At 39.4% G+C, this 18,942-nt stretch overlaps 1 protein-coding gene across 1 annotated transcript in view; it reads left to right on the top strand.

Moving 5' to 3' along the window:
• The first annotated feature begins 130 nt into the window (after positions 1-130).
• Positions 131-18,942, top strand: part of RAD9B (RAD9 checkpoint clamp component B) — a 33,116-nt gene continuing 14,304 nt past the window's right edge. Inside the window, exons 1-7 of the mRNA XM_082355962.1 lie at positions 131-186; positions 2,672-2,742; positions 3,586-3,735; positions 3,950-4,064; positions 14,374-14,473; positions 17,460-17,566; positions 18,813-18,919. Of these exons, the coding sequence (XP_082212088.1) occupies positions 150-186; positions 2,672-2,742; positions 3,586-3,735; positions 3,950-4,064; positions 14,374-14,473; positions 17,460-17,566; positions 18,813-18,919 (687 nt within the window). The 5' untranslated portion in view covers positions 131-149. The remainder of the gene's footprint in view (positions 187-2,671; positions 2,743-3,585; positions 3,736-3,949; positions 4,065-14,373; positions 14,474-17,459; positions 17,567-18,812; positions 18,920-18,942) is intronic.

Here is an 18,942-nt window from a genome sequence, read left to right as displayed (position 1 = left end):
CCCGCCGTAAAGCGAAGTTGTTCTTTGGGAAATTGTGGTGGGGCGGTGGCCAAGATCGCGAAGTTTCCGAAAGCGCGGGCAACATCCGGGCACCTGGGGCCCTCGAGCTGAGGCGCGCCGAGTGGCTGACTTTTTTAGGGATCGCAGCCATGTTGAAGTGCGGGATGAGCGGCAGTCAGGTGAAAGGTGCAGAGGCCTTTTTTGCCTTTCGGTGTAGAAAAGGGAAAGACTAGGGTTCATGGGGAAGTTTACACCATCGTCTAGTTTCTTGACCTTTGCCTTTCTGCCTAGGGGCTGAGGACACAAGGCCTGGCCACAGCCAGCACCCACCCACCCAGGGTCCTGTTAGCTTCTGAGGGGCGAATGACGGCCCATCTGCTTTTATTTATGCATAATATTTATATTCATAGGTGTCCATAAAATGAAGTTGCACTATCCGGACAGATATTGGAAGGGCAGCTTGAAACTCGGGACGATAAGGACTGTGTGGGAAGTTGGGAAAAACAATGCTTGGACAGTAAAAGTACTTTAGTGCCATGAGAAAAAAGCATAAACCTGTATTTTTTTCCAAATTCTAGAATTTTTAATGTATGACCTGGGACAAGCCACGGAATCACTTCAGGGCTCAGTTTTCTCATCTGTAAAATGAGAATAGTAACAGCATCTTCATTATAGGGTTTGTTGTAGGAATAAAATGCAGGTAAAGAGCTCAGTAATGAATGGGAATGTACAAGAACTATTGTTTATTGTAAATGGTACTTTAAACATGTAAGTTACTCCAGAAAGTCTCTATTTAGAAAAGTAATGGTCGTACAGACCATAACCTGAAAGTGATTATTGAAAGGCATCTTGTGTTGCAGCCGGCTTCCCCTGTGTTGACGACCTCTATGCAACAGTATTAACAGGAAAGGAAAGCACAAGCCCCCCCAGTGTTGCTGTTCTCAGAGTTCTAGAAAGTTCTCTCTTGCAGTGTGTACCTTAGTTCTCAATAAGTGATTATTTGTATGATTGTTTAAATTTGTTTTTCCTCCATGACTCTAAGCCCTGTGAGGGGAGGAGCTGTAAACCCGTCTTGTTCATTGCTATACCCCCATTGCCTTGGCTTGTACCGTCCTTGGAACATACTAGGTGCTCAATAAATACTCATTGAATGAATGAAAGGTCTTCATTAGCTAGCTCCAGGAAGAAGTGGTGAATGTGAAGTGGTAAAAAGGGACAAACGCCTCTTTTTTTCCCCCTAGTCATCCTCTCTTTCTCAGTTTGAGGCCTGCACCCCCACTTCCGGCCGTGCCGTGCAGCTTGCAGGATCTTAGCTACCCCACCAGGGATTGAACCCGGGCCCTTGGCAGTGGAATTGCGGCGTCCTAACCACCAGACCACCAGGGAATTCCCCGAACTCTGATTCTTTTTTTTTTTTTTATTTTTTTTATTTTTGGCTGCGTTGGGTCTTCGTTGCTGCGCGCAGGCTTTCTGTAGTTGCGGCGAGTGGGGGCTATTCATTGTGGTGCGTGGGCTTCTCTTTGCGGTGGCTTCTCTTGTTGTGGAGCATGGGCTCTAGGTGCGTGGGCTTCAGTAGTTGTGGCACGTGGGCTCAGTAGTTGTGGCTCACGGGCTGTAGAGCGCAGGCTTAGTAGTTGTGGCTCACGGGCTTAGTTGCTCTGCGGCATGTGGGAATCTCCCCGGATCAGGGCTCGAACCCGTGTCTCCTGCATTGGCAGGCGGATTCTTAATCACTGCGCCACCAGGGAAGCCAGCCAACTCTGATTCTTAAGCATAATAATCTGATTTTATGTTCTGAAATTATTTTTCCTTTTTTCTACTTTTCCATGGATTGATATGGCCATCCATTTTTATTGCATAGTAGCCCATATCTGTTTGCCATATTTTTTACTTATTCATAATTTATAAGAACACTAATGGTGTCTTACCAGATAAGACCAATATTTCATCCAGCCCTGGCCTCTCTTTCTGACAGGGCATCTAACTGTGTTTTCTGGGAAGATCTGGCATGTTCTGTGCTCAAACATCAGAGATACATCTTGAATTCCTCTAATTTCTCTCTCATGACTTGTTTTGACTTTGCCGCCTGTGAAGTTATTAAAACCCTTCAAACCATCTCCTATATGCTCTGTTTTCACACTTTTGGGGGGTGGGGGGTATACATTTATTTAAACCAAGTTTAAAAATGCATTAGTATGGAAACTGGCTTGCCACAATAGTTCCATGCAACACTGTGAACATATAGAAAGGAAGAATTTTGTTGCATTTTATTATTTCACACACTCACTCTGTGAATTTATTTATTTTTAATATTTATTTATATATTTGGCTGCGCTGGGTCTTAGTTGCAGCACGCAGGATCTAGATCTAGTTCCCGAGATCTAGTTCCCTGACTGGGGATTGAACCCAGGCCCCCTGCATTGGGAGGGCAGAGTCTTAACCACTAGACTACCAGGGAAATCCCTCATTCTGTTAATTTATTGAGCACTTACTGTGTGTCTGGCATTTTGCCAAGGGTATTATACTGTATTTCTTAAAACAATTTGTAGCATTAGTCTATAAAACACTGTTCTTTATGAATTTATCTTGAGTCCTGTGAATGCTGAAGTAGTCCTATGATTTTATTGTTTGAGAAAAAGAATGTAAAAGGCACCTTTCTTTTTCTCCATAGTATTTGGGAAAGCGATCCAAGCACTCTCACGAGTTAGTGATGAGCTGTGGCTAGACCCTTCTGAAAAAGGTGTAAGTAAGAAATTTAACTAATAGATTAAGGACAAAAGAAGATGTTTATAAATCCCAGTCCAGATTGAATGTTAACTAGGAAATCCAGAAATTCTAATCAGCCCTTTCACTGTTCATCTTTATTTTACATATCTAAATACATCTAGAGCGTGGTAAACTTAAAAATCGTACACAGTTGATTTAAGCCAGAAGAAACAAACTGGTGGTCAAGAGGCTAGATATGGCTTGCAGAAATGTTTTGTGGGGCCTGCACTATGTTTTTTTTTGAAAATGAAATAATTTTCTAACACTTAATAATTGGGAGAGTCCACATAAAAATCTGAATTTCCTGATTCTGTTGAAAACTCAGAAGATCTGATAGTTTGGGGCCTGCATTCCCAAGTGGCAGTAGTTGGCTGACTAACAGTTTCTCCCCTTAGGCGAGGGAAAATTTTGCTGCAATCTTTTTACTCCCTTTTATATTACCTTCTGCCACTTTGTGCTTTAAAGTTAAGGCCCCTGTGGGCATTTACATTTTTACAATTATAAATATGTTCTTGTTACCAAAAACAAACAAACAAGAGAAAAATACAATTTCAGCATGCAGGATTTTAGACTTAATACCTATATATAATATATTCCGTTTAGATGTGTGTACGTATGCAAATTAAATGCACACTGTATAATGCAGTCCATATTACATCAGTACTATAACTTATGTGTATAATGTAGTCCATATCATGCAGTTCACATCCCATAGCCTTACCCAGACACATTTCAGTGCGATGTTAAACATAATAGAATTTTTTAAATTAATCATTAAAGTTGATTTTTTCGTGTATAGCTATTATTTTATTTTTCTAGCTTGCTTTAAGATCTGTGAATTCTTGTCGGTCAGCATATGGATGTGTCCTCTTCTCGCCTGTGTTTTTTCAACATTATCAATGGTCAACCTCGGTGAAAACGAATGATAGTGACACAATATCGAATTTAAATTGCAAATTGGGAATGAAGGTAAGAGTAAGTGGGCATGGTTTTCTCTTGTATTGTAGAAATATTCATTATATAGGGCATAACACCTATTCTGTACTTAATACTTGGTTTAAATGGCACGCAAGACAGTCTGTTCATTTACGAATATACTTACTCTTCTTTTGTTAGGTTTTTTTTAAACTAATCAAGCAACCATATTAAGTATGTGCTCTTCTATAATGTGTTTGTGTTACAGTCAATTCTGCCTATCTTTAGATGTCTGAATTCCCTCGAAAGAAATGTAGAGAAATGCAAAATATTTACCAGATCTGATAAGTGCAAAGTAGTTATTCAATTCTTCTGCAGACATGGTAGGTATAATTAAATCCAGTTTAAAGTATGTGTGTGTTTTGTTAATATTTTTCATGTTTAGAATATTCAAACCGCATATCAAGACTTCCCATTGCACTACTGCTTAGAATTTGTATAGTTTTGTGGTAGGGCGGTTATAAATATTATCTTGTCTCTGTAGAAGTACTGTGAGTTGATTGGTATTAATTATTTCCTTTTTTGGCTTGTCAGTGGCACAAGCTTTGCCTGCACACAGACCAATTTTTTAAATGTCCATCTGAATTCTAACAATTGATTATTCTAAAATTAACTAGCTGCTTGATGATATTCTGTAAGATTGCCTTGGTAACAGTGTTCCTTGGAACGAACAGAAAAGAATAATGTCTACCTGTATTAAAAATGCTCCAGGAGGTAAATAGTATTTTATCTGGGGCTGAAAGAAGCATGGTAACTGGCCCAAGGGCACAGAACTAGTAAGTCACAGAGCCTGGATTTGAGTCCAGCCCCACAATAGTAGGAGCCAAAACCTTCATTCATTCTCTCTGCTACACCAAGAGATTTCCTGCCTCCTAGCCTTGCATGGTAGATATTCAAATGTTGTAGTCATATAGGATTTTACATGGTTAAATATGTATAGCATGGTGATAAAGTGCATGGACTCTGGAGGTCAACAAGGTCTGGGGTGGAATCCTGCTCTGCTTCTTCCTTGCTGAGACATTGGACGAATTATTTTACATCTTTGTGCCTCAGTTTCCCTATATGTAAAATGGGGACAATGGTAGTACCAGCCTCCTAGGGTTTTTGTGAAGCTTCAATGAGTTATAGGAAGTTATAGTTCTAAAGTGTTTAAAGAAATACCTGGCATATTTTCTAAGAGTTAGCGCTAGTAATATTTATAATGATTGCTGCTATTTTATTTGAAGTTACCAGTTAGGAGTGTATGTTTTAAAAAATCTTGTACTTGTGGTATTGGTCCAAATCTTTTTATAGTGGAATGGTCTTCTGGAAGGTTATATTAGTGTTACGATTTATCTTATATTTCTTAATTTTGTCTTACATTTATCTTAATATTTTTATTTCAGCTCTTACTCATATTATATTCCTTAATTTTTCCTCTGCAAAATATCAATTTTTAACATTATTTTTTCCTTCTTTGAGCTTCAGTTCATGTCATAGCAGAATCATGTAAAGAGCATGATTAAAAGCCCAGGAAGGGTGGGGGGAGGGATAAATTAGGAGTTTGGGATTAAAATATACACACTACTGTATATAAAATAGATAACCAACAAGGACCTACTGTGTAGCACAGGGAACTATACTCAATATCTTGTAATAAGCTATAACAGAAAAGAATCTAAAAAAGAATAATATATATATATATGTATAACTGAATCACTTTGCTGTACACCTGAAACTAACACATTGTAAATCAACTGTATTTCAGTAAAAATTAAAAAAAAAAAGCACACACACACACAAAAAAAGCACCGCAAGCTCTGACATCACACAGATTTGGATGTGGATTCTTCTATAATTCTTATTACCTTTGTGACAGTACATAAGCTCTCTGAACCTTCATTTTCTTTTCTCTAGAATGGGGATAATCTTACCTACCCTCAGATTCTGGGGTTGTTGTGAGGATGAAGTGAGATCACATGTGTAAAGCACTTAGTGTGGTACCTGACACAGAGGCAGTACTGAATAGTCAGTGACTGATGTTATTACGATTATCCTCATCCCTTATTTCCAGCTAGATTTTATTTTTTAATTTTTTATTAAAAAAAATTTTTTTTGGCTGCACCGCGCGGCTTTCAGGATCTTAGTTCCCCGACCAGGGATTGAACCTGGGTCCTCGGCAGTGAAAGCATGGAGTCCTAACTACTGGACCACCAGGGAAGTCCCCAGCTAGATTTTAAAAAACCAACTTTTCAGCTTCTTAAGTATGTCTCAAGTGGCTTGATTAATGTCCAATACATATTTGTGATTGGTTGATTTTTAATAGCTTTTGTAGGGAAGTTGTATGAGTTAGAATGCTGTAAGTCAGCGGTCCCCAACCTTTTTGGCACCAGGGGCCGGTTTCGTGGAAGACAATTTTTCCACGGACGGGGGTGGGGGGATTGGGATGGTTCAGGTGGTAATGCCAGCGATGGGTAGCAATGGGGCTCAGCTGCCACTCACCTCCTGCTGTGCGGCCCGGGTGGTGGGGGTGGGGGATGGGGACCCCTGCTCTAAGTTACAAATAACGGGAAAAAAAAACCACCCAGAAAATCCAACTCAAACTGACTTAAACAATAAGGAGGAATATTGGCTCATGTAAACTAAAAGTTCAAAATTAGGTCATAGGCGTGTTTCGATCCAGGCTGCAGCAGCTGCTTCTCCTTCTTCTTTTTAAAATTCTCTCAGGTCTGCTTGCCTCCATGTGAGTTATACTAAGGCGAGCTTCTCTTATAAACTTTTTTTTTTAATATCTTTATTGGAGTATAATTGCTTTACAGTGGTGTGTTAGTTTTGCTGTATGACAAAGTGGATCAGCCATGCATATACATATATCCCCATATCTCCTCCCTCTTGGCATCTCCCTCCTCTTATAAACTTTTAATAATGAGGTGACTTCTAGCAGCAGCAGCAGCTGGGGCTACATGCTTACTCTTTCACATCTGGGGGAGTGAGAGCCATACTTCATACATGCACTGAACAAAAGTGCTTGACTTTGCTCTGATTGGACCAACCTAAATTAATCCTGGGGAGCCAGGGGAATTCCATTCTCTAATGGCCTTGGCTTATTGCCATATCTGGACCAAATTCAATTGCAAGGGGGATAAGATTACATCAATTGATTTATACCAATGAGGGCCCACAAGTGATACTGGAAGTGAAGTCAGTCCCACCCAAACCTCATGGCTGCTACGTAACAGGGAAGGATGGCTCAGGAAGGAAGGGGGAAGTAGGGGATAGATGCTGATACCCAGTAAATGGGGTAAATAGTTATACTTTCCAAAACTGTATGTACCCAGCCCAGGAAATTATGTTTGCAATTTTATTTTTATAATCTGGTGGAGAAACATTGTTCAAATTTAGTTGAGAAAAATCACCTGGGCAGAGATATCCAATAAACTGCCAGAAATACATATTTGGAACTGGGGAAGAAATTAAAGACAGTGAAGTAAATTTGGCTCTCTTCATTGATAGAAAACAATTGCAAAAGCATGAGCTACTAAAAAAGACTAACTTCTCTCAATCGAACCATAAATGGTTTCCAGAACGGTGATTTCTTAGGTTATTTAGCATCTGCTAATAGAAAAAAAAAAGATGATTTATGTCATCAAGAACCAAGGTTCATATGAAATATTTACCTGCCTAATAATAATTCTATCAATTCTCTGTATTTTCATTGGCACTGGCCCCAGAGTGGCTAAAAATGAGTCAGTGAATTGTCCCTGAAGAACATGCTCTGATCCAAAGCACCTGCTAATAAGTTCTGTCCTGCTCAAGAAGACAGATCTCCGACAGAGAGGGGCTTCCATACGAGGGGTGCACTGGCTATTGAGTGAAAATAAAACCCTGATTCATACATGTATATTAATGACATGGCGTCAAGAGGGCAGAATTTCCACTTCACGGTTTTAAGGTTTTGTAAAAGGGCATTCTACAGATACGCTAATGACTTTAAACTTGCATAACAGTGAACTTAAAGGGATTGGGAAACATTTGCCAACTTATAAGTATCATTAACCTCTGAAATTCCAAACCCCACAAATGGAACATCTCCAAAATAATGCTTGTTCCTTAGCTGTACCTCTTTACGTTTGAAAGAGTTCTCTGGAGCCACTGAGGGAAGTTGCAAATTGAGCTATGAAACAGCAAGCAGAATTCTATCATAGCATCATATATGCCATGGCTGGCAGCTGATGGTATAAGGCAGTGCTCCTCAAGCGGTCCATGGACTGGCTGCTGGACCTCAAATTGTCTGTTACTGGTCTGTGAGAAGATAAGGAGCTTGTGTCAGAATTTAAGTCAACCACATTACTAGGCATTCTCTTTAGTTCCGCTGTTTTGTTTTTGTTTCAATAGTGAGACTTTCTCAATGAAGGAAGAAATTCTGGTGAAAATTCCTTGTCTCTTATAGTCCAGTACTTTGTGCAGCACTAGATAAAATCAATAAATGACACAGAGGAAACAGGACTTCTAAATTTTTATCCTGTTTGCATTCTATCAAGGAAAATTATTATTAAACTGGAAGACTAGAAAAACCACAATGAAGAGGTACACCAAGCCAAGTTGCTTTAAAAAGAGCACAAGGGATGTACTTGGGGCAAGAGATTCAAAGGAGAGAAAGGTGAAGAGGAAGGGCTATCTGGGTGGTAGCATCACATGTTGGTAAATTTCTTTTCTTTTTTTTTTTTTAGACATCTTTATTGGAGTATAACTGCTTTACAATTGTGTGTTAGTTTCTACTTTATAACAAAGTGGATCAGCTGTACGTATACATATATCCCCATATCTCCTCCCTCTTGCGTCTCCCTCCCCCCTCCCTATCCCACCCCTCTAGGTGGTCACAAAGCACCGAGATGATCTCTCTGTGCTATGCGGCTGCTTCCCAGTAGCTATCTATTTTATAATTGGTAGTATATATAAGTCCATGCCATTCTCTCACTTCATCCCAGCTTACCCTTCCCCCTCCCTGTGTCCTCAAGTCCATTATCTACATCTACGTCTTTATTCCTGCCCTGCCCCTAGGTTCTTCATAACCATTTTTTTTAGATTCCATGTATATGTGTTAGCATACGGTATTTGTTTTTCTCTAACTTACTTCACTCTGTATGACAGACTCTAGGTCCATCCACCTCACTACAAATAAGTCAATTTCGTTTCTTTTTATGACTGAGTAATATGCCATTGTATATATGTGCCACATCTTCTTTATCCATTCATCTGTAGATGGACATTTAGGTTGGTCCCATGTCCTGGCTATTGTAAAGAGTGCTGCAATGAACACTGTGGTACATAATTCTTTTTGAATTATGGTTGTTTCAGGGTTTATGCCCAGTAGTGGGATTGCTGGGTCATATGGTTGTTCTAGTTTTAGTTTTTTAAGGAACCTCCATACTGTTCTCCATAGTGGCTGTATCTATTTACATTCCCACCAACAGTGCAAGAGGGTTCCCTTTACTCCACACCCTCTCCAGCATTTATTGTTTGTAGATTTTTTGATGATGGCCATTCTGACCGGTGTGAGGTGATACCTCATTGTAGTTTTGATTTGCATTTCTCTAATGATTAGTGATGTTGAGCATTCTTTCACATGTTTGTTGGCTATCTGTATATCTTCTTTGGAGAAATGTCTATTTAGGTCTTCTGCCCATTTTTGGATTGGGTTGTTTGTTTTTTTGATATTGAGCTGCATGAGCTGCTTGTAAATTTTGGAGATTAATCCTTTGTCGTTTGCAAATATTTTCTTCATTTGCAAATATTTTCGCCCATTCTGAGGGTTGTCATTTCGTCTTGTTTATGGTTTCCTTTGCTGTGCAAAAGCTTTTAAGTTTCATTAGGTCCCATTTGTTTATTTTTGTTTTTATTTCCATTTCTCTAGGAGGTGGGTCAAAAAGGATCTTGCTGTGATTTATGTCATAGAGTGTTCTGCCTATGTTTTCCTCTAAGAGTTTTATAGTGTCTGGCCTTACATTTAGGTCTTTAATCCATTTTGAGTTTATTTTTGTATATGGTGTTAGGGAGCGTTCTAATTTCATTCTTTTACGTGTAGCTGTCCAGTTTTCCCAGCACCACTTATTGAAGAGGCTGTCTTTTCTCTATTGTATATGTTTGCCTCCAAATCAAAAATAAGGTGACCATATGTGCATGGGTTTATCTCTGGGCTTTCTATCCTGTTCCACTGATCTATATTTCTGTTTTTGTGCCAGTACCATACTGTCTTGATTACTATAGCTTTGTAGTATAGTCTGAAGTCAAGGAGCCTGATTCCTCTAGCTCTGTTTTTATTTCTTAAGATTGCTTGGCTATTCGGGGTCTTTTGTGTTTCCATACAAATTGTGAAATTTTTTGTTCTAGTTCTGTGAAAAATGCCATTGGTAATTTGATAGGGATTGCATTGAATCTGTAGATTGCTTTGGGTAGTATAGTCATCTCCACAATGTTGATTCTTCCAATCCAAGAACATGGTATATCTCTCCATCTGTTTGTATCATCTGTAATTTCTTTCATCAGTGTCTTTTTTTTTTCTTTTATTTATTTATTTATTTATGGCTGTGTTGGGTCTTCGTTTCTGTGTGAGGGCTTTCTCTAGTTGCGGCGAGCGGGGGCCACTCTTCATCATGGTGCGTGGGCCTCTCACTGTTGCAGCCTCTCTTGTTGCGGAGCACAAGCTCCAGACACGCAGGCTCAGTAGTTGTGGCTCACGGGCCTAGTCGCTCCGCGGCATGTGGGATCTTCGCAGACCAGGGCTCGAACCCATGTCCCCTGCATTGGCAGGCAGATTCTCAACCACTGCGCCACCAGGGAAGCCCCCTCATCAGTGTCTTATAGTTTTCTGCATACAGGTCTTTTGTCTCCTTAGGTAGGTTTATTCCTAGGTATTTTATTCTTTTTGTTGCAATGGTAAATGGGAGTGTTTCCTTAATTTCTCTTTCAGGTTTTTCATCATTAGTGTATAGGAATGCAAGAGATTTCTGTGCATTAATTTTCTATCCTGCTGCTTTACCAAATTCATTGATTAGCTCTAGTAGTTTTCTGGTAGCATCTTTAGGATTCTCTCTCTATAGTATCATGTCATCTGCAAACAGTGACAGCTTTACTTCTTCTTTTCTGATTTGGATTCCTTTTATTTCTTTTTTCTTCTCCGATTGCTGTGGCTAAAACTTCCAAAACTATGTTGAATGATAGTGGTGAGAGTGGGCAACCTTGTCTTGTTCCTGATCTTAGTGGAAATGGTTTCCGTTTTTCACCACTGAGAACGATGTTGGCTGTGGGTTTGTCATATATGGCCTTTATTATGTTGAGGTAAGTTCCTTCTATGCCTACTTTCTGGAGGGTTTTTATCATAAATGGGTGTTGAATTTTGTCGAAAGCTTTTTCTGCATCTATTGAGATGATCATATGGTTTTTCTCCTTCAATTTGTTAATATGGTGTATCACATTGATTTATTTGCATATATTGAAGAATCCTTGCATTCCTGGGATAAACCCCACTTGATCATGGTGTATGATCCTTTTAATGTGCTGTTGGATTCTGTTTGCTAGTATTTTGTTGAGGATTTTTGTGTCTATGTTCATCAGTGATATTGGCCTGTAGTTTTCTTTCCTTGTGACACCTTTGTCTGGTTTTGGTATCGGGGTGATGGTGGCCTCGTAGAATGAGTTTGGGAGTGTTCCTCCCTCTGCTATATTTTGGAAGAGTTTGAGAAGGATAGGTGTTAGCTCTTCTCTAAATGTTTGATAGAATTTGCCTGTGAAGCCATCTGGTCCTGGGCTAAATTTCTAATAGTCAGAAATGGGAAGGCATTCTATGATGAGGGAGCAGTGTGGTCAAAGGTATAGACTGAAAGTGTTTAGTGTGTTAAGGAAAAAGGGGAAGGAGGCAAGTAGCAGGAATGAAAGCACCAGGGATAACAAAGAAATAAGGCATTTCTCAGCTTGGACATCCTCGGCAATGCCAATAGAACTTTCACCCAAGTCAGGTATTTGTTATAGAGATATGATTGTGCTTGTATATGCATGGGCTATTTCTAAAGAATACCTAAGAAACTGGTAACCGTAGTTACCTCTGAGGAGGGTACTGGGGTGGCAGGAGTCAGAGGTGGAGGGTGACTTATTTTCACTGTCTATTCTTTGGTATCTTTTGAATTTTATACCATGTACATCTATTACCTTCTATTACCTATCCATCTAAAAGTAACTTGAAAATATTTTTTAAAATAGGTAAGATATGCCAACTTTTGAGCTTTTTGTCTTCCCAAAATAGCAGCCACAGTAATCCCTTTAAAATAGGTCAGATTATGTCACTCCAGTGCTTAAAATTCTCAAAAAGCTCACCATTTTAGCCAAGGTAAAAGCCGAAGATCTTACAATGGCCAGTAAGGCCCCACATGATCCGGGAGTCCCAGGCTGGGCCCCTGTTCTCTCTGCCTAGCAATCTCCTTCTCCAGATAGCACATGGCTTGCTCTTTCAAAAACCTCCTTCAGTCTTGCTCAAATGGCATCTTTTCCATGAGGTCTTCCTTGACCTCCTTATTTGAAATTGCTGCCCACCACCACCGGCACTCCCCAGCCCCCTTTCAGCTTTCCTTTTTTCTTGTGCTACTTATCACTATGTGACAGACCAATTATTTTACTTTTTCTTTTTTTGGCCACACCGCACGGCATGCAGGATCTTAGTTCCCCGACCAGGGAGCAAACCTGTGCCCTCTGCAGTGGAAGCACGGAGTCTTAACAACTGGACCACCAGGGAAGTACTACTTTTGATTTTCTTATTGTTGGCCTCCCTTCGCTAGAATGTAAGCTCTGTGAGGTCAGAAATTTTTGTCTGAGTTGTTCTTTGCTAGTCCACAGCTCCAAAATTCGTCCCTGTGTGTTTCCCTACTTTGAATCTCAGCTGGCCTTGGAGTTGCTTTGATATCAATAGAATGCACTAGAAGTGATGTTGTGTGAGTTCCAAGCCTAGGCCTCAAGAAGCCTGTCAGCTTCCACTGTTAAACTAAGAACATTTCCATCAGCATGAGAATAAGCACAGCCCAGCACAGACTCCTGGAAGATTGGAGACCATGTGGTGAGAGGCCCCAGCCATCCCGGCTGTCTCTGTTGTCCCAACTGTGAGGCCCAAGGTATGAATGTGAGGCCATTCAAAATGATCCAGACACAGCTAAGCCAACCCAAACCAGAGGAGCCACTCAGCTGAATTGTTAGAAATAACAAACGTTTGTTATTTTGGGCCACTAAATTTCTGATTAAAATTTGTGGTTTTTAATCCATTAAAAACTAACTGATCAGGAATGCCTTGGTGGCGCAGTGGTTAAGAATCCGCCTGCCAATGCAGGGGACACAGGTTAGAGCCCTGGTCCGGGAAGATCCCACATGCCGCGGAGCAACGAAGTCCATGAGCCACAACTACTGAGCCCGCGTGCCACAACTACTGAAGCCTGCACACCTAGAGCCCATGCTCCAATTCAACAAGAGAAGCCACCGCAACGAGAAGCCCGCGCACCACAATGAAGAGTAGCCCCTACTCGCCGCAACTAGAGAAAGACTGCACGCAGCAACAAAGACCCAACACAGCCAAAAAATTAATTAATTAATTAAAAAAAACAAAAAACAAAAAACTAAGTGGTCAGGGACTTCCTTGGCAGTCCAGTGGTTAAGACTCCGCGCTCCGAATGCAGGGGGCACAGGTTCGATCCCTGGTCAGGAAGGTCACACATGCCTCACTGCATGGTCAAAAAAAAAAAAAAAAAACCACAACAAAACAAAAAAAAGAACAACTGATCAGCCTTGTACACAGTAAGTGCTCAGTAAATATTTATGAAAATAATAAATATTGCTGTTGTTATTAATTCAGTTAAAAAATAAGTTGAGAAATGTTGTTTATGGTGAATCCTTTTGATTCTCATTGTAACATTATTATGCTGTCGAAAGTTATAGCCCACCTGGATTTTATTACACGGGCTCCATATTCAAACTCAGATTCAGAAAAAAAAAAGAGATAAAACAAACTTAGATTCAAATTCTAGCTATACTTGTTAAAACAGCATAGCCTTGAAGTCATTTAACAGAGCTAGAGCTATAGTTTCCTCTTCTGAGATCAAGTACCTATCCCATAGGCATAGTGTGAGGATCAGAGGTAATGTATGTACAACATATCCTGCAGTTGCTGGTACATTGGGCCGTAGCCATAATTGCTCCACAGTCCTCTTCTCCTCTCAGAGGGAAAGAATTCACAGACTGGATGCTCAGGTTTTACTTTTAAAGTTCCCATCCAAAAATATCAGTTTGGATGAAAAATACTGAAAAAGAATCATAGATGTATGATCTGTTTTGGGCAATTACTATTTTACACACAATTTAAGAAATTACCTGTATTTCAAAAGAATGTGGGAACTCTACTGCCTAATTGGTTGGAGGGTGTGACATGTTACATGGTGTCCACTAGGGAGCGATAAACACATTCATTAAGGGATAGTGCTTCTTGTGAGCTTTGTGCACCTGTCAGATATTAAATATTACTTTAATTTTATTATTTTAATCTGGCTCTGAAACTTAAAGACTTAAAAATCTCTTAATTTTGCACTTAAAATTATTAACTGGTTGCTTTATTTTTTTAAGGTATTAAAAGGATTCATAATGTGTGTTTTCAAGAAAGTCAGCCTTTGCAAGTTATTTTTGAAAAGAATATGTGTTCTAACACACTAGTGATTCAGCCAAGGTAATGAGTTCTCTGTTGTTTATTTTTATTTTTCTGAATAGATTATGGTCACAGAGTGAAGAATTAATAGCCTAGAGCTTTTAAATCAGTTAACATTTTTTTAAGCTAACACTGACTGGACTTGTAGAAATCACCTTACAGGATCAAGAGGAAACCTTGAGAAAGATAAAAGTAGATAATAACTGCCTAATGGTAGAAATAATAATTTAGTGGCCAAAATGTTCTAGAAGTATCCCATCAGTGGCTTTCTACATCAAGTGGTATTAAGAGAAAAATATATTATCTAATAATACTTTGCATTTATATGGTGCCTTCTATCTGAGTCTTAACACACACAGCATGAGGAAATTTTAACACTTTTTACATGAACTGATTTTATCCCTAAGTGTTTGTTTGTTTGTTTTTTCTAGAGAATGAGTGGGACATATTTGTCAGTGAAAGGTACTCAATTTTTCAGTTAAGCTGTAGCTTAAACATTAATTACTTTGTAAGCCAAAAGATATTTTATCCTTATTGTTTTTTAAATTACAAAAGAAATACATGCTCCTTGCAATACATCTAAAATTTATAGAAGAGTGCAGAGATGAAAAATGGAAGTCTTTCTCCTCTACTTGCCGCATATATCCCACTTGGCAGGGGTTTAACATCTATTAACAATGTGGTGTATATCCTTCTATATCATCTTCTATTTATAGCCAGTCTTTCTATAACTTTCTTTTTCCCTATAGCTATGGATATCTTTCTTTCTCTCTTTTTCTCCTTCTCTCTCAAATTTATATCACCTACTAGACACATACATAGTTTTTTAAAAGAAAATGTCCTACTATCCTTACTGTTTGGCAACTTCCTTTTTTAGTGTCTATGTCAGTTTAGTTAAATCAATTTTATTCTTTTTAATGATTGCATAATTTTTAATTGTATGAGTGAACCATAATTTAGTTACCCATTACCCTATTAGTGAAAAAGTTGGTTGTTTCCGACTTTTTGCCATCACAAACACTGCTGCTAGTGGTGCATAAGATAGTGTATTAGTTACCTATTTCTGTGAAGCAAATTTCCCCATAACTTAAAGCTTTAAAAAAACCCAGTTGTTTATTACTTCAAAATAATAAGTGTGGCTTAGCTGGGTGCTTTTGGCTCAAGGTTTCTCATGAGGTTGAAGTCAAGCCGTCAGCCAGGGCTGTGGTCTCATCTGAAGGCTGAACTTGGAGAAATTCACTCCCAAGCTCACTGACATGGCTGTGGGAGGCCTCAGAAAGTCAGCTTCTAAGCTCACCCATGTGGTTGCTGGTAGGCCTCAGTTCCTCACCATGCAGGCTGGCCGATTGTCCTCACAACATGGCACCTGGTAACCAGAGGGAGAGAGAGAGAGGGAAAGAGAGAAGGAAACTCCTATTATGGAAGACATAGTCTTTTTTTTAATATATATATTAAAAAAAAGTCATTTTTTTGGTGTTTATTTTATTACTAGGGAGTTTGAGCATCTTTTCATATATTTATTAGCAATTTGTATTTTTCTTCCTTTTTGAATTGCACATTCATGTTGTCATTTTTGGTATCAGGTTGTTTAGTATCTTGTACAACACCTCTCCCTTAACACTGGAAAAGTTTCCAGATTAATTTGGTAGGTGTTCCTGACATTTTGGCATCGAGAAACTCTGCTAATCTAATGTCTAGTGGCAGGTTAACACTAACATTACAGAAATTCTAAGAATCTCATTTTTATCTGACCTCACCTCAATTTAAAAAATAGGCCAGGGCTTCCCTGGTGGCGCAGCGGTTAAGAATCCGCCTGCCAATTCAGGGGACACGGGTTTAAGCCCTGGTCCGGGAAGATCCCACATGCTGTGGGGCAGCTAAGCCCCTGTGCCACAGCTACTGAGCCTGCGTTCTAGAGCCCGTGAGCCACAACTACTGAGCTCACGTGCCACAGCTACTGAAGCCCACGTGCCTAGAGCCCGTGCTTCACAACAAGAGAAGCCACCACAATGAGAAGCCCGCGCACCACAACAAAGAGTAGCCCCGGCTCACCGCAACTAGAGAAAGCCTGTGCGCAGCAATGAAGAACAAAACAAAACAAACAAAAAATAGGCCAGAACTTTTAATGCAATAATAAAAAGATAATAAATAACCTAACTAAAAAATGGGCAAAGGATTTGAATGGACATTTTTCCAAAGAACGTATGCAAATGGCCAACAAGCACATGAAAAGATGATCAACACCATTTGTTGTTAGGGAAATGCAAATCAAACAATTTTAAATCTGTGAATTGTGTAGAACGTGAATTATATCTCAATAAAGGTGTTTTAAAAAAGGGAGCCCAGGATGAAAGGGCATTTGGGATGTCAGGACAACCTTGAAAGAAATAGTTAATAATCTAGGACAAGTGACAAAGGGAAAGAGAATACAGGCAGCAGACTGCTTGTAAACCTCTACCCCTCGACTACGTCTCCAGCATAGTTCACCCCAGTTCTGTTTGAACATCTCCATTTTCTAGTATCTCCCTTAGGAGTATGATCCCAGGTCATTTTTGTTAAAAAATGTATTGGGTATGTGAAAGCATAGAATTAAAGATATTTTATTCTAGTGTTTGGTTTATTCTGCAGTTTTCACATGTTTTACTTAGAATATATTTTGCTATTCTCTTGGCCTTCAAATGATGTTGTAATTCTTTTTTTTTGGCCGCAGCCAAGCGGCTTTCAGGATCTTAGTTCCCCGACCAAGAATTGATCCCAGCCCCCAGCAGTGAAAGCGCCGGGTCCTAACCACTGGACTGCCAGGGGATTCCTAATATTGTAATTTTAAGATATACTAAAAATATAGCAGCTCATATAGAAGAATGAAGATAGGTCTTTTGGGTAGATTTTTCTAAATCCAGGACAATTAACCTATTTATTTCCAGGTTAAAGATGAGTCCCATTTAATATGATAATTTCTTTCTGTTTGTTCTTCAAATAATGTACTACTGTTCCTTACATTTTATAGAGTGCTTGCTGAGGCAATTGTTCTTTTTACATCGAGTCAAGAGGAAGTTACTCTTGCTGTTACTCCACTGAACGTTTGCATTAAGAGTTCTAATGAGGAATCAATGGGTAAGGATTATATCTGTCACTGTGCTTTGATGGAATATTACTTCCTGGCTTTCCTGATTACTGTACGGTTATACAGCAAATATTAGTGACATAATACTCTTTCTTGTCTAAAAGGCAGTAAAATGTAGAAAGATCATTAAAATTTTTAAGAGACCTGAGAAATTTGTCACAATCAGTAATTAAAATACTTGGCTTTGAAATTCAGATTGTTTTAAAATTAGGAGAATGGGACTTCCCTGGTTGCACAGTGTTTAAGAACCCACCTGCCAATACAGGGGACATGGGTTCGAGCCCTGGTCCGGGAAGAGCCCACGTGCCGCAGAGGAACTAACCCACGAGCCACAACTACTGAAGCCCGCGTGCCTAGAGCCTGTGCTCTGCAACAAAGAGAAGCCACTGCAATGAGAAACCTGTGCACCGTGAGGAAGAGCAGCCCCTGCTCGCCGCAACTAGAGAAAGCCCACACGCAGCAATGAAGACCCAACGCAGCCAAAAATAAATAAATAAACAAATAAATAAATTTATTAAAAAAATAAAATTAGAATGGTTACTGAGAAAAATATTTTTTCAGTTAAAATTTTAAGGTCTATTTCTCATCCTTTGTATTTAGCATAAAGAAAAATTAAGAGGTCAGCAATCCAGTTGAGATGATCTTTGACCACATAAAAAGGAAAAGTAACTTTAAGTTAGAAATGTAAGATATTCCAGATGGCAAATATATAGGGCAGAAAATGTGAATATTTCTTAATGAATGAAATATTATTATTATTATTATTTTTAATTGGTCTAGAATGTTGCCTAGGAATCAGAATTTTTTTTTCTTTTTTTAATTAAACCTTTCTTACAACACTTCTTAATTTTATTTATTTATTTATTTTTGCTGTGTTGGGTCTTCGTTTCTGTGCGAGGGCTTTCTCTAGTTGTGGCGAGTGGGGGCCACTCTTCATCGCGGTGCGCGGGCCTCTCACTGTCGCGGCCTCTCTTGTTGCGGAGCACAGGCTCCAGACGCGCAGGCTCAGTAATTGTGGCTCACGGGCCTACTTGCTCCGCGGCATGTGGGATCTTCCCAGACCAGGGCTCGAACCCGTGTGCCCTGCATTGGCAGGCAGATTCTCAACCACTGCGCCACCAGGGAAGCCCTTGTGGCTATTTTTAACTTATCACTTATGCTTACATTTTCTTATCAAAATTTAACAAATACCTCTGGAACTAATTTTATTCTTTACTTTCCTATAACATTGAGCAGATTTGACCAATTCTGTATACAGTGAGATGTTTGTTGGGCCAGATGAGTTTGACTTCTTCCAAATTGGAGTCGACACTGAAATAACATTTTGCTTCAAAGAACTGAAGGTAAGCCAAAATTTGTGTCCAAA

Source organism: Balaenoptera borealis (genome assembly GCF_965194805.1).
Source record: "Balaenoptera borealis genome assembly, chromosome: 14".
Classification (NCBI taxonomy): Eukaryota; Metazoa; Chordata; class Mammalia; order Artiodactyla; family Balaenopteridae; genus Balaenoptera; species Balaenoptera borealis.
The sequence above is the reverse complement of the archived record's forward strand: the minus strand, read 5'-3'. Positions and strand labels throughout refer to the sequence as shown.